The sequence below is a fragment of the Meleagris gallopavo genome, chromosome 3, assembly GCF_905368555.1.
Source record: "Meleagris gallopavo chromosome 3, MGAL_WU_HG_1.1, whole genome shotgun sequence".
Classification (NCBI taxonomy): Eukaryota; Metazoa; Chordata; class Aves; order Galliformes; family Phasianidae; genus Meleagris; species Meleagris gallopavo.
In genome coordinates, this window is record NC_139406.1 from 74,100,797 (window position 1) to 74,125,521 (window position 24,725).

At 40.2% G+C, this 24,725-nt stretch overlaps 1 protein-coding gene across 9 annotated transcripts in view; it reads left to right on the forward strand.

Moving 5' to 3' along the window:
- The window catches only part of GRHL2 (grainyhead like transcription factor 2), a 63,517-nt gene that overhangs the window by 26,538 nt on the left and 12,254 nt on the right, over positions 1-24,725 (forward strand). For 7 of the 9 annotated variants that reach the window (XM_085221497.1, XM_085221500.1, XM_085221496.1 and 4 more), the window contains 6 exons: positions 2,455-2,549; positions 12,117-12,275; positions 17,836-17,923; positions 18,010-18,149; positions 20,255-20,286; positions 21,672-21,766. In XM_085221497.1, the coding sequence (XP_085077623.1) occupies positions 2,455-2,549; positions 12,117-12,275; positions 17,836-17,923; positions 18,010-18,149; positions 20,255-20,286; positions 21,672-21,766 (609 nt within the window). The remainder of the gene's footprint in view (positions 1-2,454; positions 2,550-12,116; positions 12,276-17,835; positions 17,924-18,009; positions 18,150-20,254; positions 20,287-21,671; positions 21,767-24,725) is intronic. The other 2 variants (XM_085221495.1, XM_085221494.1) reach the window with 2 other exon arrangements.

Here is a 24,725-nt window from a genome sequence, read left to right on the forward strand (position 1 = left end):
TTAAGCAAGAAGGAATTTAGGCTTTTAGCTGTTATGGATTTTTGTGAAGAGAGCAGCACTTCACTCTTGTTACCAGCAGGAGTGAGAGATATTGCTGAATTTCCACACTGCTGTGCTATGACGTTGGATCTCTTTTAAAATGAAATGAATAAAGAATACGATATTATGTTACATCAAATCAGAGTAAAGTACTGTAAATTGACAAATACTGGAGCTTCCAACATGAACATAAATAGTGATTATGGAAGCCTTAGGTTGGGATTATCTGTGCTCCAGTGTTTTACCTATGTATTTTCCAGGAAATATTGTATTATTTATGTGCTGTATAAAAAAGAGCTACTACAGTGGTATGTAACACATGACAGATATTAGCTGCTAATGTTGAAATCTGTCATTATTTAAAATGCAGCTTACCCACAAAATGTGAAATAATTCCTTTAGAGCTGTTTTGCATACTGAAGAACCTCAATTTTCTGTTTTTGGTAACTCATAGCAGTAGAAGAAGAAAACTGTAGTCATGCTAATAACTTTCAAATATCCTTGGGTGTAAATGCTTTCATAATCTACTGAGGATTTTTCTTTGCTTATCTGCGAATTGAAGGAAATGGGAAGGCATTCTGCTTTCAGCAGCATGTCACATACACAGTCCATGGGATTTGTGTGTGCGCCAATTGAGGAAGCAGGTGTGTGTGCTGGGGGAAGGGAAGGGCTGGTGGAATGCTCTGTTCTGACAGCCTTTTATGAGAAGAAAACATGTGTCTTTACAAGACATCTTGTTCATGTCTTTCCAAAGTGCACCTACACAGCCTGCTCATATACAGCAGTCAGCTGCACGAGACACTTTCTGGTGAATCATGAAGTTAAGGGGTGGGTGGATGTGTGCACATGAATATTAAACTACCGATGTGTCTTCTAATTTCTCTCATTTGCATTGCCACACTGAATTTAGATAGTGAAGCCACTGGCTTTGGTTAGAGAGGGGATCTGAGTTCACACAATGGGAACGAAGAACACTTCAGACCTCCCAAACAGCACACGCAGTTGCTGCATTTCTGAATGTTTTATGCTGTATGTGTGGTCAGAGCAATGAATTCTCACCGTATCTAAAATCACTCATGGATCCCAGGCAGTTTCACTTGCTCACTGAAATGCCAGCGCTTCAGATGAGAGAAAGTATGGTAGTTGAATGACTCCCATGTGTTAAATCATTCTTACAACAGTATTTTTGTTATAAATGCTTTTAAAACAGTTATTACCTGTATGTTGTTTTTAGAGACCAATAGTTCATTTTTGGAAGAGCAAAGGAAATTAATTTTGAAACTACTTGAGAAATGCATTCCATGTGTTTGAATACAAAAATATCCTTAATGTAACTGAATACAAAGCTAAGAATCAGCATGCTTCTGAAGCACAGATTTGGGCAAATGTTAGAGTGATTGGGATTGCCAGGTTACGTAACTTCAGCTCCTCAGCACTGAGTCTGATTAAAGCCCTCAAGGGATTCTGAGGAAATGTGTGAATCCCAGAGAAGGTTGGAGCATTTTTTTTTACCAAATCTGGAGGTTCCTTTAGTTGAGCAAACATTATCTCTTTACAAACAGGATCTTTCTCTTAATCTGCCATCAAAGAGAACAAAGTGCGTTTAAACTGGCAAAGGGAACACAAAAAGGGACTTATCTTTGTTTTCAATTAAAGAAGAGTGGCAAATTTCTTCCTTACATGCTTTTCTCACTGTTACTGTTTGGTTTTTTATTATTATTATTTAAATTTTTTGGTCATGTTTGTAATTCAGGCTCCCTCCCTCTTGCTTTTTATTCCTTCTGTAAAGCTGCTTAGTTGGTAATATAACATCAACTGCCACTTGGAAGTAAACAAGGAGAGGATGCAGACAATTGTATTCAGACAATACATCTTTTACATTTTTTGTTGTCTATTTTAATACCATATGTACTTTGGAGAAAGGATCTTTGTTTGTTTTGTTTTAATAGAGATGCAGCACCCAGTGCAGTAATTCTTGGGTAAGCTGAAACTGTCGGGTGAGAAAAGTGCACTGCTGTTAGCTTGTTAGAAAGCTTCTTTAGGGTTTACCATGAGGTCATTTATTTATAGCAAGCCTTAAACAATCCTTTTAAATGTTTTAATAACTTCTAGTTAATTTTGAATTCTTGGCCCTTCCCTCACCAAGATAATGAATGCACCTACTCTTTCCCACTACAATCACAGGTTCTTTTTAGAAGAAGCAGTATTTTGCAAGAGCAAGTAATGTACTCAAGTTGCAATATATTACCTCTTTGCAATTAAGCTTATTAATAATTTGATGTAAATAATACAGTAGGTGGTTCTGATCCAACAGAAAACCCAGCTGAAAAAGCAAAGGGCTGTTCTGTAGTTGCACTGTGAACTGTAAAAGAGAAAGTTCAAAGCTTTTTTGTGAGACTTTGTTATTTCTTGCAGCTGATTACAAAGAGAGTTTTAATACCATTGGGAATATTGAAGAAATTGCCTTCAATGCTGTGTCCTTTACTTGGGATGTCAACGAGGAGGCAAAGGTAAGGAGAATCCATGCAGATTATATCCCTTTATAAGTATCATCCATCCTCAGTCACTGCTGCACTTCTTTCCTATTAAACAAAGAGAATAAGAAGGGAAGGGAAGGTGGAGGTCTCCTGATAGCCAGTCAAATGATCTTTCTCTGACCAGAGGGATTCTGGCCATCCAAAACAGGGAAGATGGCTTGTCAGAGCTGTCAGGATAACACTGATAACTGCATATTTTGATAGTGTTACACAGACCATCCTTGCAATTGGGAATGAGCATATTTTTGAGGACTGATCCATTGTGTTTTGTTTTGTTTTTAATGGTCAAATACCCTGCATTCAGGATTGTGACTGCTACAGTGAACCTGTAAACCAGATCAGCAAAGCATATTATTAAGTCCATATAGATACGGCATCCAAAGAGCAGCAGAGTGTTTCAGCTGCATGGACTAGTGCAAGAGAAATGAAAAGCTGCAGACAATTATAAGAACAAGTTTTCTTTCAGAAAGCAAATAGCAAGGGAAATGAGGCTGTGTAAAATGAAAGGGGCTGTTGCAAGACTCTCCGGGACTTAGACATAATAAATTGATGATCCTGTCCCTCTTGATACTGTTTTTGTGTTTAATCCTGCCTGTGGCCGTGGAGTTGCAACTTCATGATCCTAGAGGTCCCTTTCTACTCAAGCCAAAGTGCCCAACATTCAAGATGTGCTAAGGATCAATCTAATACAGAGACATCTTCATGCACAGTTCCCCACTGAATTTCTAACAGAGCAGTGTGATCCTTGTGTGACTGCAGAAAATGCAGTGTGGTAGCACTAACACTATCCTGACCTGCTGATTGAAGGTGCTGAGCTCTGTACTAACAGGGATTTTCATTGTCAGTGTAAATTTTGTAATAGAGCACTACATAAAGAAAAGGCAGTAGTTCTGAAAACTGCCTTGCTCTTTCAGAAAGTAACCTTTATGAACAGTTGTACTTGGCCCAGTTGCTAATAATGCTGTATTTACTCACATAGTGATTACATTTTCACCGCCCTAGACACTCCCCTGTTATGTGATTCCATTTCCAAATACAGAGGTACATTGTCCTCCAGTCAAAACATATGACCATTGTATGCATGTGGTCATTATGCCAGCAAATGCAGCAGTTCGTTTGGGATTTCCAACATCATTGACTTTCATAAGGACCTTCACAGAAGCACTAACAGGGCTAAAGCATGGCAGTGCCATCTCTTCCTCCCACCAATGTTCACTGTCCCATTGCCAAGCTGGCCATTTTTAAATACATTTGCATTTTCAGCCTCCAGATTTAGCAAGAAACTATGTTGGTCTAGAATTGAGAAAGTTACAGCCACGGCTGTCAGGTATTATCCTCAGCCATTTTGTTCTAATATTGCACCATTCGTTCCTTCCTCAGCTGCCAAAACACTTGAGAACACAGCTCTCACTATGATCACTGAAATATAACATCGGAGGATTTTAAAACAATGACTCTTATTGTTGCTGGTGTAAAAAAGTGTTGAGTAAAATTTGAGATTGCCATTTGCGTTTCTGCAGGAAATAGTGATTAAAATGCATATTGGCTTATACTTTTTTTATTTCGAGGGGTGGTTATCAGGTTATCAGGTACTTAATCTTTTAGGTGCCTGAACTGCAAAAGTCTTGATAAAAGTAAGAGGATTCATTACATTATTTGGTTATTAAGCATAAATCAAGTTGTACCAGTAAGCTTGTCGTCATCCTGCGCTGAAGAGTTTCCGGTGTACACGTACACATACAGACATGCATGCTCATGTTGGAGACTTTAATAAAATAACCAACTGCAGTCAGTCTGGGGATTCCCACAGGATCCCCCTGCAGTGTCTGAAAGGTATGGACTTGGAGTCACGTCACTGAAAGCAGATTTTTCTCCAGCAATTACCTCATGCAAGAGAGATGAAGATTTTCAAGCCCTAATTACAGACTCTCCTTGCTTAAGCATTTTGAATGATGATCTTTAAACTGGCTCCATTGTTTCTGCTCAGTGTTGTTTTCCCTTTTCACCACAATTTCCAGATTAAAGGTAACCTCACAGGCACAAAGACTTTTCTCTTCTGAGTCAGACAAAAGCAGCTCAGAGCAGTTCTTTCCAGGGCCTCTGAGATGCGATGTGATGAAGCGCTCTACTGGCCTGGGAAAAAATAAAAAAAATAGAGCAGGCTTTAGAACTGCACAAGGGAGTGATCTTCAGAAATCAAACAGGAGGAACAGAAGTCACCTAGCCAAATATCCCTGCTCCTGGGAGACCAAATCCTGTATCTGGAAAGACTTACCTTAAGCATCGGATTTCTCAGTGCTCCACCTGGAGGGCAGCTGATTTAAAGCCAGATGTTTTTCTCCTACACTCAAGCTGAGTTGTACCTTCCTCCTGGAAACCTCACAGGATGAGAGTAACAACCAGAATTTACCTGTTAGCAGTCTGCTTAGGAGTTATAAGGCAGCATTTCAGTTGCATCTTAAGTGAAGAAATGTTTGTTTAATGAATTCAGGCAGAGGTCTCTCTATTGCCTCAGTAGCATGGAAGGAACTGGGGTACTGCCTCTTTCTAAAGGGGGTAGCCGCTTTCTAGAGGTTACCGTGGGGCTTATCATCCAGACTTGGGTTATGGGGAAGTGAAGGATCTGTAGCTGTCAGACTCTGAGACAAAAATACTGTTCGATAAGGAAACAATGATAGGAAGTAAAGAACATTTTTTGTATGGTCCGTCTTTGTTTCACTTATGTATTTACTTATGTATGCAAGTACTCAGCATTTATGGGCACAGTGATTTGTTGGTTCCCTTTAGCTGAACCTGAGCACCATGTTTGTTATTTTAAAAATAATTTTTTAAAGGAAGGTGAGGAAACAAACAGCAGTTAACAAGAACTGGCTGACTAATTTCATCATCTCTTAAAAGTCTTTTTATGATATGCTAAGAGGTAGGTTGTTGCCTTGCTATTACTGTAATGAAGGTTTTTCTGCTGTATTTGGCTGCTTGACAAAGTTTTAGTGGAGGCTTTTGAACAGAGAGCTCAGCTTGCTTTTTGATAGACATACCTCTGCCCGCTTGCAGTTTTATTGCTGGCAGAATTTAGTTTGCAAGGAAGGTAATTAAGAAGCAGAACACTCCTAGCAAAATTAGGTTATTTTTGTAGTAAATCATATCAGCTCTTTGAGATATACCTTCTTTCTAATTCATACTTTTCTAATTTAAAATGGTTAGGATGATGTAACCTTTGAAACAATACATTATTTGTATATTTTTCTGGACAGTACTTTTCCAACCTTTAATTCTGACGTGACTTCAGTAAACAGTTGGTGAAGAAAACTCACTTAAAGCAGATAAAGAATACTTTTCAGCGATAGCAAAAAATTACTGACTTGTGCAAAGACATCCAACTTGGACGTGCAGTAAACAGATATGTTGGTGGATATATTATTCATGTAGGTGCTGGAACATAGTTTTTGGTAGTTGTGTGCTGTGCAGTTGTATTGAAATGTAGATCTCTAATTCAAAACACGCTGAAGCCCATGGGAACCTTTCCAGTTATTTAATGACTTTTGGAACAGCCGTTACAGTAATCAGCTGTGTTTTCAAAGAGTGAGTGATTTGGAGGATTGGGTTCTCAGACATCGTGGACTGCAGTGAGTTATGATTCCAGTGGGTGCAGATGTAAAATGGAGTTGATTAAACAGTACAGTCTGTAGCAGCAATTTGTAATGTGACAGTTCATATTTCTTTAACATCAGTAGGAATATGTAGAAAAGATTTTCTTAAAATTACAGAATGTCTTAGGCTGGAAGTCACCTTAAAGACCATCTAGTTCCAACGTCTCTGCTATGGACAGGATTGTCACCCGCTAGGTTAGGCTTACTGAGGCCCCGTCCAACCTGGCCTTGAACGGATGGGGTATCCACAACTTCCCTGGGCAGCCTGTGCTAGTTCCTCATCACCTTCCAGTTTCCCCTTAGCATCTAATCTAAACTCCCCTCTTTTAGTTCAAAACCATTCTCATTGTCCTGTCTCTATCAGACCGTGTAAAAAAATCAGTGACATTTTATCTTTTTATCTTTTTTTTTAATCTTTATATAAGATCCCTTTAAGTATTGAAAGGCCACAATGAGGTCTCCTTGGAGCATTTTCTTCTCCCAGTTGAACAACCCCAGCTCTCTCAGCCTTTCTTCATAGGAGATGTATGCCAGCCCTCTGATCATTACTGTGGGTCTTGTTTGGACCCATTCCAACAACTCCATATCTTTCTTGTGCTGGGGGCCCCAGACTTGGATGCAGTCTGGCTACGCATGGACGTAGAGCTGTTGACCACAACTCTCTGGCTGCAATTATGCAGCCAGTTTCTTATCAATTGAATATTCAGTCCTCTTCAAATCCATCTATCTTCAATTTAGAGATAAGGATGTAGTGTGGGACCACGTCAAAGGCCTTCAGAACTCCGGGTAGATGACATCAAACGATCTTCCCTGGCCCAATGGTGCTGTTACTCTGTTATAGAAGGCTGCCAAAGTGATCAGGCATGATCTGCCCTTGGTGAAGCCATGCTGGCTGTCTCAGATAATTTCCTTGTCTTGCATATGCCTTACCATAGCTTCCATGGTCTTCCCAGGTACAGAGATGAGGCTACTAGACTGTAGTTTCCTGGATCTTCCTTTCTACTTTCTTAAAAATGAGAGTGATATCTCCCTTTTTCCAGTTCCTGGGGACTTTGCCTGAGAGTCACATATTTTCATACAAGATGGAAAGTGGCCTGGCAACTACATCAGCCAATTCCTCCAGGACTTCATTATACATGTTGTCCAACCCGATAGATTTGTACACATTACATTTCATCAGATGATCTCAAACACACTCCTCACTCACAGTGAGAGAGATTTTGCTCCCCCAGGGACAGTTTCCCAGGGGATCTAGAAGTTCACTCTTCTAAAGTTCATCATCCTGACTTTGCTCTTTGCCAGGCTCATATTCCTTGTGATTACAAGTTCAGCCAGGGTGCGGCCGCTACGGCCCTCACTGCCTCCAATCTTAACCTCTTAAATGAGTTCATCTGCATTGGTGAGCACTAAGTCCAGTAGTGCTTCTTGTCTGTTTGGTCTATCCAGTACCTAGATCAGGAAGTTATCCTCAACAGACTCCAAAAGCCTCCTGAATTGCATGCAGTCTACCGTTTTGCTTTCCCAGCAGACATCCAGGTGGTTGAAATACCCTATCAGGATGAGAGCCTGTGAGTGCGATGCTCCTTGTTGCTGAAGTGCAAAGGCTTTCATTAGTAGGGGATAAGTTAATATTTTCTTATTCTCAAAATTTGAAGGCTGGAGAAAAAACTATTTTTTTGGGAAGAATTAGTACCAGGAATTATGTAGTATTTTACTTGTCATCTGCTTTGATAAATCATATCTGCATGTGTAAATGTGCATATATATCTTTACTATATATATATATATTTAAGCATGCAAACATATCTAAACATCGAACATTGAATCACTGAGGTTGGAAAAGACCTCTAAGATCTTCTAGGCCAACCATCCAACTACCACCAATATTACCCACTAACCCACATTCCATAGTATCTCTCTTATGCTAAAGACAAGTTAACCCATGCTAGCAAATAATGTTGAAATTTCACTGTTGACAAATGGTTCAGTAAGTTTGTATCTGGGATTCAAGGCAAATGGCATTTTTATGTAGTTGCCGGGGTGTGGTGTGGATTGAGGAAGCTTCAAAAGAGCAGTGTAAACATTTGCTAGAGACATTTGTATTGAAATAAAACAAAGATCTTACCTTTGTATGGGATTTATAAGGTAACGGCTGGCAGGAGAAACTATAGAACCACAGTTTTTGTATATAGGAGGAACGATGGGATTGATGTTAGTAATTAAAGAGACAAGTCATTTAACCTCTTCTTGCTACAATCTGGAGAGATGAACTCTTTTAAAACAGGGCCACTAGGATTTTGCAGAGACCAGTCATCAGGAATAGCTTCTACGCATTATCAGTATTCAATAGAGAAATTGCTTAAAGTTTCTGATTCTGTGGATAACATTCTTCCCTCCCTTCTGCCCATGGCTCTTTCTGAGTTGATGGAAGTCAGAAATGTAAATAGTAATAAAAAATTTATATTAGAGATTTCGTAACTGCAGACCTTTAAAGGGTAAACTGAGAGACCACAGCAGGAGTCATGTTGGCTGGATTAAATGATAAAAGGGGAAATGCGTTTCTGAGCCTAGCTTTCTTAAGGGAAGTTACTGTATTTGGATCTTGTACATCACTAATTACACTGCAGTGTTTAACAAACAGCCAGTAATTCATATAATAACAGCTACATGTAATGGAGCTCAAAAGAGAGTGCATTTTTTAGGCATGCTCTTTTACAATCAGAAGAGTTGTCATTATCTTAGGTCATTTTTGAAGCTTTCTCAGGCACCAAACGTTTCTCCAATTAGTTTTTTAATTGGTAATGGCACGTCTGAGCTGGAAACTTGATGGGAGGAACTCTATCATTAATTGCTCTAATCTCAGATACGCTGACATCGCAAAAAAGACATCATTATAGTGGCAACTCAAATTTGTTCCTGATAGCAAAACATTGCTAAAATCCGATTTGCAAAGGAGAAAAAAAAAGTTTGTAAATGAATTCAGGTACAAGCATAGTTGCATCCATTAAAATAGTTCTAAGTCAAGTGTAGATGGGGCCCTGGAGGAATAAAAAGCAGCGATTGCTACTCCTGCTAGTGTCAGTTCTACTTAACTCTACACTATCTAACCACATAACCTTGCCGTGCAGGAGGCCGGAGCAGGAAGGCTCTGAGAGCTTAGTGCCTCCCCAGAGCTGAGGGCCTTCCCCTGCTTGAGGCTGCCCTTGGGGCCACGTATTGTGCTGCTTGGCTCAGCCCACTGCGGGGGTGAGAGGAGGGCTAAGGACAGGGGGCAGCAAAAATGCTTCACTCAAGTAACACAACTTCTGTCATCTTCCTCTTCCCTCTGCACGCTCCCTCCCTTTTCCAAACCCTCACTCAGTGTTGTGCCCTAAAGTAAAGCTAGAAAGCTAGTAGATTGTGAAAAGAGAGAAAATTTTTCCAACAACAAATGGTATGTGTTAATTCAAATCCATCTGTCTTTCCATGAGGCACAAGTGATATGACAGAAAGTAGTGTACTCTTTGTGTACATGAACCTAAAGTGATCATCACTCCTCAGAGAGCTCCTGATGTATTGTGGTGTCACGATGAGAATATTGAATCTCACAGCACCAATCTATTATTCATCATGAGTAATCCACTGTATGAGGACTCTCAAATCCATAAAGTCTGTCTTGCCCCAACGCTCCTACTGTGCTCTGTATGCCTGGAGGTGGTGGGAGAGGTGACATGCAGAGGATGTGGTTGATGAAGGTAGGACAAGGCCTCTCTTTGCCTTTTGGCTGAGTGTGCAGTAGGGGTGGTGGATGCGAAGCCTATCTGTCCCCTCGCACTTTAACGTACGGTTTGGAAAATCCCACTGTAGAAGTATGTGCTAAAGCACAGCGGGGCAGGATTGTTTCATGCCAGACCTCATTCCAATGCTCTGTGTTCACACACATTTTAAGGCACTGCCTTGATGCTGTAAAGGAGTCTCAAGGCAAATGAAAATTCAGGCCATCGTATTTCAAAGGCATATGCACCCATATCCACACTTACCTTTGGATCTGGAGGAGACCAAGTTGTAATTTGAAACAGAAATAACACTATCAGTTTCAAAATCAGAGTTTCACCTAGGGCCCTTCCCCACCTCCCTCCTCTCCCCACAGTTAAAGTTCAACTATTTCATTTGTAAATGCAGCTCTGCGATACCATCTGAGGCAGAAATGCAGAGGTGCTATTAGCTCAGTCAGGCAAACAAGCTGCTCTGGCTCCATCGTAAAAACCTGCCTGTAATGTACCTTCTGCCATTAGGGTAAAGTATCCCCCACCAGTTGCACCACAGACCTTTATTCTGAGCTCACCTTTCTTTTGGGGATGTTTGCATTTTGTTCATTCGTTTTGGGATTTTGCCCTGTTTATAGTCAAGCGGGAAGACTTTTTTCATTCTTGAGTCCTCTCAGACCCTGGGGGCCTTTGGCCTCACCTCTGCCTGGCAAGGTGTGCATTTGTGGTGTTCCAGAGCCCTTCTCACTGTGCTCATCCTGCTGGAGCAGCTGCACAACGATGTGGCTCAGGGAATGCACACTTACAATTTTTTCTGTCCTTTTTCATACTTCCCAGTGCCTGTTTTTTTTTTTTGTGTATGTTTTGCTGTTGTTGTTGTTGTTTCTTTTTTTAACTAAGCACAAGTGGAAAGTAGAATTATTTTAACACACAATTGGTAAAAATTCTTATGTAAAGCACAAATTCCTCCCTGGGAAGAAAAATTGCTTTTTTAATACAGTTTCATCTCTCATATTTCATGTACACTGCCCTGACTGAAAGATCTTAGTGATAACGCAGATCACAGTAGCAGCTTTCTTTACACCAAAAGAGGCTTGGAGGTGGGAGACCCTTCTGCCAGCTTCTATATGAACATAAGGCAGAAGTGATAGTTAGTACGCCGTTGTATGTTTTAGAAAGCAGGAGATAACTACTGCTTATCTGCAGATGTAAGTCTGTGTAGTAGGAAAGCATGAGAACAGGTTTCAGAAGAACATACAGGCAGAGTTTGCCAGGGATTGAAAGCATTGTTGGGTTTCGGAGATACTTCATGGAAGTGGTGGGCTTCTGAGAAGAGGTAGGAAGTAGCATTAGAAATATTTGAGGAGCTTTTTCCCAGTTTGACAGAGAAGAAGAGATGCTTTTTGGACACTGAAGAGACACTGTGAAGGACCCTCACAATGAAGATTAGGGCTATCTGTTAATGAGATGGAAGAAAGAGTATTGGTGTTAGGAACATGGAAAAAAATCTTTGAAAAAGTGTAGGACTTTTGCTTGGCCACACTGAATGTGAGTTGCGAGATGTCAGAAGAACAAATATGTCAGGCTCAAAGATGGCTGGAAAGGACAATACAAGGTTATCTCACTGTGTCTGTGTTAACAAATAGTATAAACGTACAGATCAGGTTTGTGGAGTGGAACAAGTCAGGGCTAAAGAACCGACATCCACGTCAGACATATTTTTGGAGGTTTTATCTTACATTATCTTTAATCAGTTCCCACAAACTGAGTAGCCATTAGCAGCTGGAGCATCTGGGGTGTGCTCCTGGGTCACTTCTGCTCTGACTCTTCCCAAAAGAATCCAGCTTATGCACACTGGTTCTTTGAACCAAGGCAAGGTAAGTTGGGGCAATCAAGTGATTCACCTCAGATGGGAACCAAACCAAACTAAAGCATTGATACATGCCTTAAAAATTCCCTTTCTCAACGTGGGAGCACGTTTGCTGGACTTAGGACAGAAGTGGAAAATAAATAAATGTGTGAGCTGTCAGAATGGAGATACTGTCTGAATTAATATTTTTTGGGGGGAGATATGCTCTTTCCTATTTGTTTCCAGAAGTTTAGTGGTTGTTTGCACCTCATTTAAGGTCATCTCTCTGTCACAGATTTTCATCACAGTGAATTGCTTGAGCACAGACTTCTCTTCTCAAAAAGGTGTAAAGGGGCTTCCTTTGATGATTCAGATAGATACATACAGCTACAACAACCGCAGCAATAAACCCATCCACCGAGCCTACTGCCAGATCAAGGTTTTCTGTGACAAGGTAAGTGGAATGTACAATTACCATGGATAAAGGAGGCACCTCATTTGGCAGTTTGTTATTATCGCTGTATTTTATATCTAATAAAAAGGTTTTCTCCCCAGTGAATTATGTTTCTTGGTAGAATTTGGACCAGCTGTATCAAGAATCTAGGGGGTTTTCACACAGTTATTTTACTGCTTTGCAGCCTCTTTGGCCCTGTTTCTTTGGCTTGTGAGCAATAGTTGGGCTGTGCAGGGACAGCATACTATAGGTCATGGCACACGAAGATCAAAATAGGCACAGAATGCACTAAGATGCATCTCTGCTTGAAAAGTCAACACTGACGATAGGATTATGCAAGTGCCATTCTGATGGTGTTATACCTTCCATTTCTAACAGTCAGGATAGGCAACTTTGTGGAGAGATCTGTGATAGAGAAATGCTTTATTCAATAAAGATTTGCTAATTTGTCTTTAATGACACATTAGAAAGTTCCAGTGATGTAACTGACGGCTTCTTTACTGCTTGATTACAAAACGTTATTCTAAGAGCTTGAATGAAAATTTTCATCACTGGAATTTTCTTATTCAAAACCAACTGCAAAAATAAACATTCTCATTTGTGTTTCAGTATCTTCTGTTTCTTGCTTATTTCTTTTGCATAATTTATTCCTTTGCAATGGTTTTTTTCTCACTCCTTTGTAGGGATTGGTAAAATTTGGCGGGATACTTTTCAATATCAAAACATAGATCACGTTTTAACGAGTATGACAATGTCATGGTCAGCTGTTTATATCACCAGATAGAAACAGTTGCTCTGAAATGTTATCTCTGTGATGCCATTCTTAAGTGTATAGCATGACTACGTTTCATTTCTGTTTAACGCCTGGTATCTCTGCTGGGAAGGATCTTCCTGGGGAGGGTTGATGCCTGGATTCTCGTCAAGGTTCAGGGATTCAGGAGCTTGCATCTATTTATGTGACTTGGAAATTTATCCAAATTAGTCCTCCTATCTTACAGATGGGAGCAGAAAGTCAAAAGGCCTTGCCCCTGGCAATACGTGGCATTAACTTTATAATGGAAAGGGCAGGAGTTCAACTGTTCCAGGTCTTTGCTACTGCTCCTTCCCCTTTTTCAGTTAGTTCTGTTCTTGCTGTCTTGACAACGGGATCTTGAAGGCTAATTGGTCAGTTGGATTACTGGAGTAAAAAATTTGAAAGTAATGAATGTAAATGTATGCACCGAGGTCTTCTTGCAAAGTGTTACACTTTTAATTGTAACTTTGAGTGTCAAATATTTGGAGATTTGAAGCTGCAGATACATATTAAAAGCTCCGTAAATATCAAAGTAGCAAGTCATTTTCATCTACCTGTTTTTGAAAAGCAATTAGAAAAAAATTGAATTATTAAAAGAAAGGAAAGAAATTCAGAGCGCAAACTCATCAAGGGTGACCTGCAGACATAAGTGGTGGAGATTTTGAATAATACATGCTCATTGCATCTATTGGCTTAATTGGTACTTCAAACATCCAGATGAGGAAGCAGGAAATTAATGCTAAGACTTCTAATCAAAACTGTCTCAAAGTAGAAGAAGAGATCACAGGGGTAATTAAAGCATTATGCATATCAAAACTATTGAAACTGGGAACTGGAGGGCTCAAGGGTATTGATAATGAGATGTGTATCTATATAAAATAAATGTATACATGCATACACACACACACGAGGCTTTTCAACTTAATGCAAGGCTGAAAATGAGTAAGTAAATAAATAAAGTAAATAAAACAAGTAAATAAAAATGAATGAAAATTATCTAGGTCAATTCATATGACAACTTCTGTTCGTTGGCACTTGGAAAGAGACTGAAGCCCAATTCTCCTCTCGCTTTACACTGGCCTATCTTTACTGACATCAGTTTCTTATTATGCTTTTGTCCATCAATAAATGGTTGGAGAATCAAAACTCCTGTGCCAACTCAGCGTGGCGATAGCACTCCTGTCCACATGGGAACCATCCTGTGTTTCTCACAACTGCACATTGCACTCAGGTGCAGACAGCTGGTGGAGCTGGACATGGCCATCTTTTCCAAGGTGCTAGAATATATCCTGGCAGTGGCTGACACGATGCTGGGTGGAGGGTCTCTCCTCCAGGTCTGTTACTCACCCTCTAATGAAAATGACAGGACTTAGTGTCTGCTTGGTAAAAGCAACAGAGCAAAGACAATTTTTTGCCCAATTCCTTGTCGTGATTAATTAAAAAAAATATTATGGAGCGATTGTAAGCAGCAAGCATATAATCATTTGATACATTTTAAAAGTCTGAATTGCACCGTTATTACCCAGTCTGGCAACCACAAAGAGAAGCTGATAAGAAAAGTGATTGATTTATTAAAATTCTCTGGATTAGGGGAACTGCACAGTAAATTCCTCCCACTGAAGTTCTGAAACGTATCTTAGTTTGAAATACAGACGAAGAAATATTTGTTTCTGTCTGTTTTTATAAATGGTCTGTCTGCAGCTGTGGTGCCTCTTTCAGAGCAGTAGATGTGTTTATCCTAGTTAAAACACAGGTAGATGTGCGTAGGTTTTAAGGAAAACATTGCTGATAAACTACATCCTTCAGCTGAAACATTGCATACATGCTGTGGAAAGAGTATCTGAAGAAATAGAACTACATCTAGCTAAGTAGCACATATTTTCTGTCTATTGGTATTCACTTGAGCACTTACTGAAATTTAGTATTCTTTTACATTTAAACTAGAAAGCCACACAGATCCAATGTATTCTTTATGTAACATAAATGTATGCAGATAAGGGCTGCAAGTGGTGTAATCATTTTTGTTCCCTATTCATTCTCCAACCTTTTTTCTGTGTTTATTTTCTAGTAGACAGTCTTGAAAGCAGCTGTTACAGTGCACATTTTGTTTTCTCAGTGCTAATCCACTTTGCCCTTGAGGTCTTTTTTATCACATGCAGATCTCTTATGCTACATTAAGATAAGAGAATATAATTTTTATTCCTTAAGTATGTTGTCAAGGAAACTTGCTGCCAGCCCTATTTATATATTGCAAGATGCTTTAGCCACTGCGTGTGAAGGAACTAGTAATTCAGGGACATTCTGAATGTGATTAGCTTTGCTAAAAAGAAGCAGAAGCACTTGATTGGGCAAATATCATAACACTCCAAAGTAAAATTGGAGTTGTTTTCTGTGGATTGTTAAAGAGTACTGAGCAACTGTAATTACCTGCTTGTCTTCAGCTGTACAGAGAAAAAAGCTGGAGTCTGTGGGTCTCTCCTACCAGGTGGGAATTATTTGGCCTTAATTAGAAAAAGGTGTACATTTTGCTTTGCAGTGGTGATGGGAGTGATCCTTATGATGGTAAAGACTTTGCTGGGCTGGAGCTAGAGTGCTTCACACCTTGCAAGACATAACCTTAGAGAAATTGAAGATTGGGGAGAAAAAAAAAAACGTATTTTGAATCAGCTGAAATTCATAGGCTGGCTTTTGCTAATTGTTGATGGTAGAACGAGTTGCATCGTACGCATTCCAGACATCAATGAAAAATGAAAAGCTCCTTACGTAGTTTGACTGGTCAGAGCCTGATTTATAGCCCCCTACGACAGGATTATTTCTTATTCTGTCCTGATATGCAATTTCTGTTTTACTGGATATGTCATATGTCTCAGCTGTGAAAATGGTCCAGCAAGAATACTGGTATGCAAAAATCCTGTTGTGGTCCATTGTCTCAGCACCTGTAGCAAGCACATACATTATGCAGGCTTGGTGGCCCTGCACAGTGCCTTATAGGCTGCTCCTTGCTCAGAAGGGCCAGCAGGTGGTTTTGGGGGTCCAGAAGCAGTTCCAGCCTGTCTCACCCCTCACTGTGCCTCCTAATGGTGGTGTCAGTGAATTATATTATGCAAATCTTTTAAACTACCAAGCACTTCTCTATCTCATCCAGCATTTTTAGTGAGAACCTTTCCATTTATGTCAGTGGGCTTCATATCCAACCTGTCTCAGATTGTTGGCTTTCTCAGGAATCGCAGTCACTGCATTGCTGAAGTGACACCAATAAGTACTGGTGGCAGGGAAGGCTGCCATGCTTGGCCGTCACAAGGGACTTTGGTGTCTCATCTTAAGTGTATGAGGACAAAGCTGCCATACTTCCCTGGGCTCATAGTTAAAGAGACAGTTGAGGAAAATCTGAAAACATACAGTATTTATTGTGTATAAAAAGCTGAGTCCTCCTCAGCTTCTGCTCTCCTGAAACAGTTGCTTGCTGCCATGTGAAAAAAAATTGCTTTCAAAGTCTGTCCCAACACCTGTGAGCAGTCAGCTATGACACTGAGAAGTAGGGCTGAGGCCTTCAGAACACTGGCAGCGGGGCATATTTTTGCCTTTGTCAAAGAGCAGGAAGCCTTGTAAGCAGTTTTGGTAAGAGCAGAACTCTGAATCCCTGGGAGTTCATGCAACACCTGTGGCTGAGCTGTGAGAACTGGGCTGGGGCCTGGGTCCAAAGGCAATGTTTCTGCTGGACACCTTCATGTTTTTTAAATAGATGTTTCTTCCTCCACTCTTCCTTTGGAAAGTCATTGATAGTTTAAAGCCAGAAGCAGATATTTTCTTTAATCCTTTTTGGTTCATTGTCTTATGTGTGAATTTTGCCTTCTTGAGAAAAAATTTTTTGCTTTCTTTTAGAGAAACTTCTAATTTTAATTTGTAAAAAATCCTGAAGTTTTGCATGCCAGTAGTCTAGGAGCATATGGATCTTTAATTCAGTTCACAAGATGACTGTATTCATATTTATAAGGTAAATTAGGAGAACTTCAAAGGAGGTGTTACTGCTTTTTATTTCAATAACAACTTTTATTTTCTAAACTTACCAAGCAAGTATTTACACAACAGGGGCCTGCAACTTCCTTAGTTCCTAGGACCTAATAGGGTAACGCTATGATGCTTTCTCCAGGGTTTCTCCCTGTTTGAAATGCCTGTAGGTTTCTGTAATGAGCCTTTGCATTGCAAACAAGCAGTTGGTGTAGTGTTCTTGCATTGGCAAATCTCAAAGAACTTTATAGAGCTGGCCAGCATAAAGCAATCCCCCCAGACAAGGTGGGTGGAGGGGAGTTTAGGGAAAAGCTTAGCACAGACGTGATCTAAGATGACAGCAATCCTGCACGTGCTTTATGTACACGCATGAATTATGTGGCCTGAGAGCTCCATCCTTTGCTGAGGTGCTGGATGCGCAAAGCCCTTTGTGCTGGTGTTGGTAACAGGCCTCCTCCAGACCTCATGCTGCTGAAGCCATTGGTCCCATCTCCTCCAGACCAACAGCAGTGATGCACATGGGTTTATTCCTCTTCCTGGCTTCAACCCTGGGGGCTGCTGATGTGCCAGCCCAAGTTTCAGATACAGGTGCTTAATACAGAACGGGCTGACCATCCACACTCCCCAGCAGCCTGGCTGCATTTAGCTGTAATGGGATAACTATTCTCCATTTGTGCATTTTTGATTGCAGGGCATGATGCTCTCAGGGTTAGTTCCTCTTAGGCTAATAATATCTGTGGGTTGTCTTTTTTGCATCAGGGAGCAGAAAGGAAAATCCGAGATGAAGAAAGGAAGCAGAATAGGAAGAAAGGCAAAGGCCAAGCATCCCAAGCCTCCTGTAATAACTGTGAGTAAGATGGACCTCTCTGTTTTGGGCTAAGTCATGCTTCTCATGCTCTCTCTCATGGCTGCATTACTTTGTGATCCTCCCAGCAGCTGAAGGAAAGCTGAGTGCACTCCCTCTGCAAAAAAAGAGTGATATAACTTTCTTCAAAACAATGACTGACCTGGATTCCCAGCCAGTTCTCTTCATACCAGATGTTCACTTTGGAAACCTACAAAGAACAGGACAGGTAGGAAATAATAATGGGACGAGCAGGTGCCCACCTGCCATCCGACTGCATGTGCTCTGAGGCAGATTGTATAAATACAAAGCACTGTTATTGGTGATTGCTTGTTTCAGCTCTTGGTTTTGGTAAATGCAGCTCTTGGTGAATAATTTAGGTTGCAGGAAACAAATGCTTTTCTTAGTTCTGGGTGCCCAAAAATAAATTTATACTTCATTAATAACAGACTATTTTATGTTTGTTATGATTTTGTCATTCTTTTGTTAGTAAGGAATAGAAGAGGAAGTCAAGAATTTTGAACAAGTAGTATGATTCGTAACTAGAAGTCTTTTTCAAATGTTTGATTTGTCTTGATGAGATGAAGTGCCACCTGGTGGCGGAAGAGATCTTTCTGTCTGGAATGACTGAAAACAAAGACTAAGTTCATTGTACAAGGGTAGGCTTATGGAACACTACTGCCCATTCCCTGTAAGCATCACCTGGAGATGTGGCAATTCTTTAGAAGGAAGTATACAGTATAGTATGGGAAGTAAAATAAAATTCCATCATACTGATGCATAATAACACAGATTTAGTTTTGGCTTAGTGCTGAAGTCATGAAATCATTATCACCAGTAAGTATGAGGAAGTCTCCTGATCTGACTTTTTAAGACCTACTTTATTACTTGGTGGGAAATTGCAAACCTGAATTTTCAGGTCAGCTCAGACAGTTTTTTCAAATATGAGCTTGTTGTTATTTATTAGCTTTCAGGAAGTGGAATGAGACATTTCTGTATGTGTTTATAAAGATAAATAGTAGATGATGAAACTTTAAGACATCTCACAGCAAAATATTAAAATAATGAAGGTTAAATGATACTGAGTTTGAATTGCTATTTGTTGTAAAGCTGAGAGGATTGCGGTAGAGCAGAGCACAAAGAGTGCAGACATTGCAATCACAGCTGTCACTGACTTGCTTTCTCAAATTGGAAAGACACCCACTCACATATCAGTGCTGGTACCTTCTGTCCTCATGGCTTTCAAAACAGAGTGTGGATTTGTCTCATAACAGAAGAAGGTGGAAGCATTCTTCAGTGTATGTAATCCTGTAAATAATTTTCCAAATAACTGGAAGATGCTTTAGGCAATGTTCAGCCCTGTCTTCTGCTCTATAAGTTGTAATATCAGTGTTCTTGCTAGCCTGAACTTTTAAAATTGTATTGCATGCTGGTTAATATTTGAACAGTTTATTGTGACAGTGTTTTGTAGCTCCTGGACTTAAAATGCATTTCAGATACTGTAGAGTTCAGCTTTACATACACCTCTGAGTGTTAATCAGTACAAATTGTACAGGCTCAGAAGTCAAACCTTCAAGTGACAGCCAAATGTGTGCTGCATTTCATCAGGGCTCCAATGCCCTGCCTTCACCCCACACTGGCTCAGTAGTTCAGCAGCTGAAATATGGGTGTTCTTCTTGGTACAGACCCACACTGCAGGCATCTTATGAGGAATTTGGCTGACTGTTGTGTAAAGCCTTCTGTCATGGGCTGTGATTTTATACCTCTGCTGCTACTGTTGGCCACATTTGTTGCTGTTGTAAATCTGGTCCCACTGAGTGTGAGCTATGCTGATTTACACAAAACTGTGATCTGGACTTGTTCTCCTGCCCACAGCCTTTGCAAAAAGAAGATCATCTGTACCATTAGCAATTGCATTTCCATTTGGGCTCTGGTTTAATATTGGTCCTGATTGTTTAATTAGGTTTTCAGACAGTATTAAATACGTATAAAAAGCTTTTGAGTGTTGTGGCTTAAATCATATTAAGGATAATTTGAGTGATTAGTGATCTGATTTAGAAAATTGTAAAATAAATGGAAAAATTATATAAACCAGAGGAGAGGACAAAGTCTGTCAGAATACTTCTTTGATATATTTCAAATAGATGATATTCAACAGCAATTTTTCAAAGCTGCACTTCATCCTGACCAAAATTAGAACTGGAGATGTGTGTGTTTCATAGAAGATGGATTTTTAACAGATTAAGAACTGCAAACCTCTTGTCTTTTCTCCCATTTGAAGTTACTTTGTTAGGCATGTGTCAGTTTTTGGAATAATTTTTTTTCTCCCTCTAGGTTTACTATAATACAGATGATGAGAGAGAAGGGTAAGACATTTATTGTTTCATCAGCTTTGCAGTTAGCAGTACAAATTCACAGAAAGCAGGCATAAAAATATGAACTAATACTGATCCCACTCTCCCCTTTTTTCATGTTCTCTCATTACCAATGATAGGTGAATAATTTGTGTAGAAATGGTAGAGAGAAGGTTTAATGTATAGCAGCTTAATTTTCCTTTACATGAACTGTCTTCTTTTTATACCTATTTTTTCTTACATTTCTGTGTAAAACAATTTGAAGAGCTGTAAGGTTCAACACAAGGTTAGGGCAATATATTTGATAATAAAGAGTCTTTTATGTAATGGTCTTCAAATAATCATAAAACCATGAATTGTTTAATGAAGCACTAAAATTCACTCACATTCCTGGAAGCTGTTTAACAGCACTTGTGTGTATGTGACAAATAGAGCAAATGCAGAGCAAACGTCCCAATATCAGAAGAGAAAAGAAAGAGAATGGGAGATCCTGGGAAAGGAGAAGACTGGAAATGGGAGTGCTCACTGTCTGGCTTTAGAGGGACTGGAAGAATTACAGAAGGTCTCTAAAATAGAGAGTCACAAAATAAGGACTTGAACATGTGTGGCTGGAGTTCAGCCAGCATTAAGTGTGAGGCATGCATCCCTCACGCCTTTCTAAGTTGGTTGAATCTCAAGGGAGCAAGCTCCAATCAGAGAGTTTGGAGACAGACAGCTGTGGTCACAAAATGTAGACTGTGGTTGGTGGTGGCTGAGCACCAACAGCTAACACTGACTTCAAAATATGAGGCCCTTCTGTTCCTTCTGTGTGTTACTGCACTAACCACATAAGCCTTAGCTCTCTCATGGCCATCATGCTATGAGCCCTCAGCTCCCCAGCAGGGCCTGTCACAGCTTTGGGCTGGATCTGGTCCAGGTGTTACTCCTTTTGAAACTCATTGTGTTGTGTGGCCTTGGACTTTAGAGATGCTTTTGGTGTTTCCTAAGGCTCTCCTCAAAAAGAGAGAATGCAAAGTGCACTTCTCCCAAAAGAGATGAATGCATATACAAATGTGAATTCACCTCTTTCCTCAGTTGCTTCTTTCTCACCAACTCTTCCAGTGCCTAAATATGTATTTAAACAGCTAAGAGTCTTGAGTGTTTTCTAAATAATATGTCACACTGTATTATTTCCTGTCACCTGTCCCAACCAGTCAGTCTAGGCAATTTGAGAGGCTTGGAGTGTTCAGATATGCATTAAAAGCTAAATCCATGCAATTTCTGGTCTGTTACTTGAGTAGGTAGCAGGGCTTTTGCCAGAGTACCTTTGTACTTTGAGTGATAACTGCTGCTGTTGTCTCTTTCCTGTTGTGGGAACACAGTTTTCCATGACATTGCCCCTGTTGTGTGTTTTCTAGTAGCAGTGTCCTGGTCAAGAGGATGTTCCGACCTGTGGAGGAAGAGTTTGGTCCATCCCCTTTGAAACAAATGAAAGAAGAAGGCCTGAAAAGAGGTAATTATCAATTCCTAGTGGTTAAAACTAATGTTCTGGGAGACCTACTCTCAGACAACAAAAGATGCATCTGGCTTAGAAGAAGACAGTTGTTTGATGCTAGTACAAACACGTTACAGATGGGAGAAGATACCATCACACTGCCCAGTATACAAGGTGGCACTTCAGCAATTGCTAATAATGATGTAAAAGCTGAAAATAGAGACAGAACTATGCACAATCTCAAGAAGGGGTCAGGACACAAGTGTATAAGATGCAAAAAACTTAGAAAGTTTCTTGGCCCTTGGCCAAACTACGTAGTTCAGAAATGTTCCAGTAGCGAGTTTGTGTTCGTTTATTTTTAACTTCTGCTCATCTTTTCTGTTCTGGCTGGGATCACAAGTGATATGCAAGATGCACTGGGTCAGATAAAGAGACATTACACAGGCAACCTTGTGCTGTCTGCAGAGTGAGATTAGCCTGAATGAAATCTCAGAACTTTTCTACCCAATTCAAAATGTAAGGCATGGAGAGACATCCTCAAATTGACATAGCTAAGTTATTTAAAAGTTTATTTCCCTTAACTGTTTTTCACTGCATTGAGAGAATACTACCACAGTTGCGTTCATTTCATATGCTCTATCAGTCTAACCCATTTTCAAGTTCGTACCAGTGCAAGCTAACTTGAATAACATTGAAACAGTGGTTTAAGTAGAACTGTCAACTTTGCATGAAGATAAGGATGAATGTATGGTGGTTTTGTCCACAAGATATGCTTTGTGAGCAGTATTTTACAATACGAAGTTATATGTGATAATGCCTTACTCTGCCATAGTTAGGCTCTCTGGAGAATATTTGCCATTCCTTCAATCTCATCAGTTCTGTCATGTAATGTTATTGGAGAATCCTGGGGTTTGACCAACCCATGTAGATCAAGCTCATTAATTTTTTGAGGTTCACCTATCAGTTTGTGAGACAACAGGGCAACAAGGTATAGAAGTGAGCTTGGTTGTTCTCAGCTACACCATTTGTAAGACTCAACTTCCCATAATCCTGTATTTGCAAATTTTCTCTGTTGTTGAGGGTAGTATGCTTGAACCAAGGGAAGTATACAAGAATACAGGATGGAGAGTGGTGTCTTCCTAGAATAAATGTAAACATATTCTTCCTTTAATTAATCCTTCAATTAATAATATGAGATCAGCACTGACCACAGGCTTGCATCTGGTTGATTCAAGACCTTGATGAAACTCACATTATCAGTTTGGGCTACATCAAGCAGAAGGGGACAGCCACAAGGACTGCATTAAGAACTGTCTTTTACTGCAGTTTCACCTGGGTTTCCCAGCTGGAAGCCTGGAGATGTGCCTGCAGGGAGATATTGCTTTGTTTTGAATATTCCTGTCCTTTGCTGTGGTAAGTTAATATTATTCAGGAATTGCAACTATTTCAAGCAGAAGATGTGAAAGAAAAAAAATGTTTTTCAGCTGGCGACAAAACTGTGCTAAATAATTAAATCCAGGAGAGGCAGGAGTCAGAGAAGCTGGAGGATGCTCTCTTCACATCCCTTTCCTGTTCAGTATTCGTTGCAACTTGGACGATGCTGGCTGGAGGCCAAACCTCCTCCAGCATGGCCTTTGCTCTGGTGAACTTCTTGCCATCAGGAACCCTACATCTGGGATTGTACTGATGGAGAGCTCTGAATCTGCCCGCTTAAAAATACTGTCTTTGCCACAGGAGTCTCTGGACATTACTGTTCCACTGTTTTTCCCCGGTCCAGCATTTCTAGAAGCTTGGGCCCAGTGAGGGGTCCAAGTACAAATGAAGAACTGGAGTGACAGTGTGTTGTTTCCCCTCTGCCTCTTGGAGCTAAGTATCAAGGGACAGCCCGCAAGAGAATAGGGATCTGAAGGGAGTTACAAACCATCAGTGAAACAAGTTTCATATTCTCGTACAGATAGCTGCATCTGTTTGAATGTATCTTTCATGTCCTTGGTCTCTGTGGAAACTACAAGTGCCCAACACAGAAATGTAGAGGATGTTAATCTGCACTGTCGCAGATTTCAATGGAAGTTTCCCATTATAAATCCAGCAGCCCTGTTACAAATCAGGTTGGTTTCCAGTCTTCTGTCATTCTCGACCTGTCATATCTTTTTTCTCTCTGAAGTGTTGTGTTAAACACATTAAACCATTTTGGGTTCAAAAAAAATAAAGTTTTGTGAACCATCTCTATGAATACATTCTGTAACTCTTTTAGCTGAAGAATTGGTATCTGGATGATCAATGAAAACTCCCAAGTGTAGAAAAGGAAAGCCTGGTGACAGCTACCAGCCCTACTTTCCCATCTAAAATGTGCCACATCTCCATGCAGGGATATGTTGACAAAGTGCCCTGGTTGCTCAGTGTGAGGCTGGGCATTGGTGACACCTGTGCTCAGCTTGCCAGTCTGAGTAGAGGACTTCCTGTCTCATCATGTTTTTAGTTTCCTTTTTGCCATGTCTGCTATTGGTTTTCCACCTTGGCAGATTTGCCAGTTGAGATCCAAGCTGTTGACGCTTTCAGAAGAGCTGTCTGACATTGTTCTTCCACCTTCATATTTAAACCCCCTGTTGGGTAGCCTGACTTCCAGAAATCACCCAGATACAACAGCCTGTCTTACATTCAACAAAAGCTGCTTACTGGATGTGGAGTTCTGTGAATCAGCGCTACTTTTTAAGTACCTGAAGATAAATTGTCACTTCTGCCCTTTGCAACTTCTTTTAACATCTAAAGAGCATTAGGGAGTATTGTGGGCTGTGTATTGACAAGAACACTGAAAGCCAAGTCCAGGTAGTGCAGAGATTAGGAAAATCTGAATTTGTCTTACTCTGTCAAAAATAACTCACTGCCTGATGCAAGATATTTTTTCCCCCAAATATTGCAGTTTCTGCTTTTGAAGTGAGATTGTTAAGGAATGGAGGTGGTGACAATAGGTTCACAG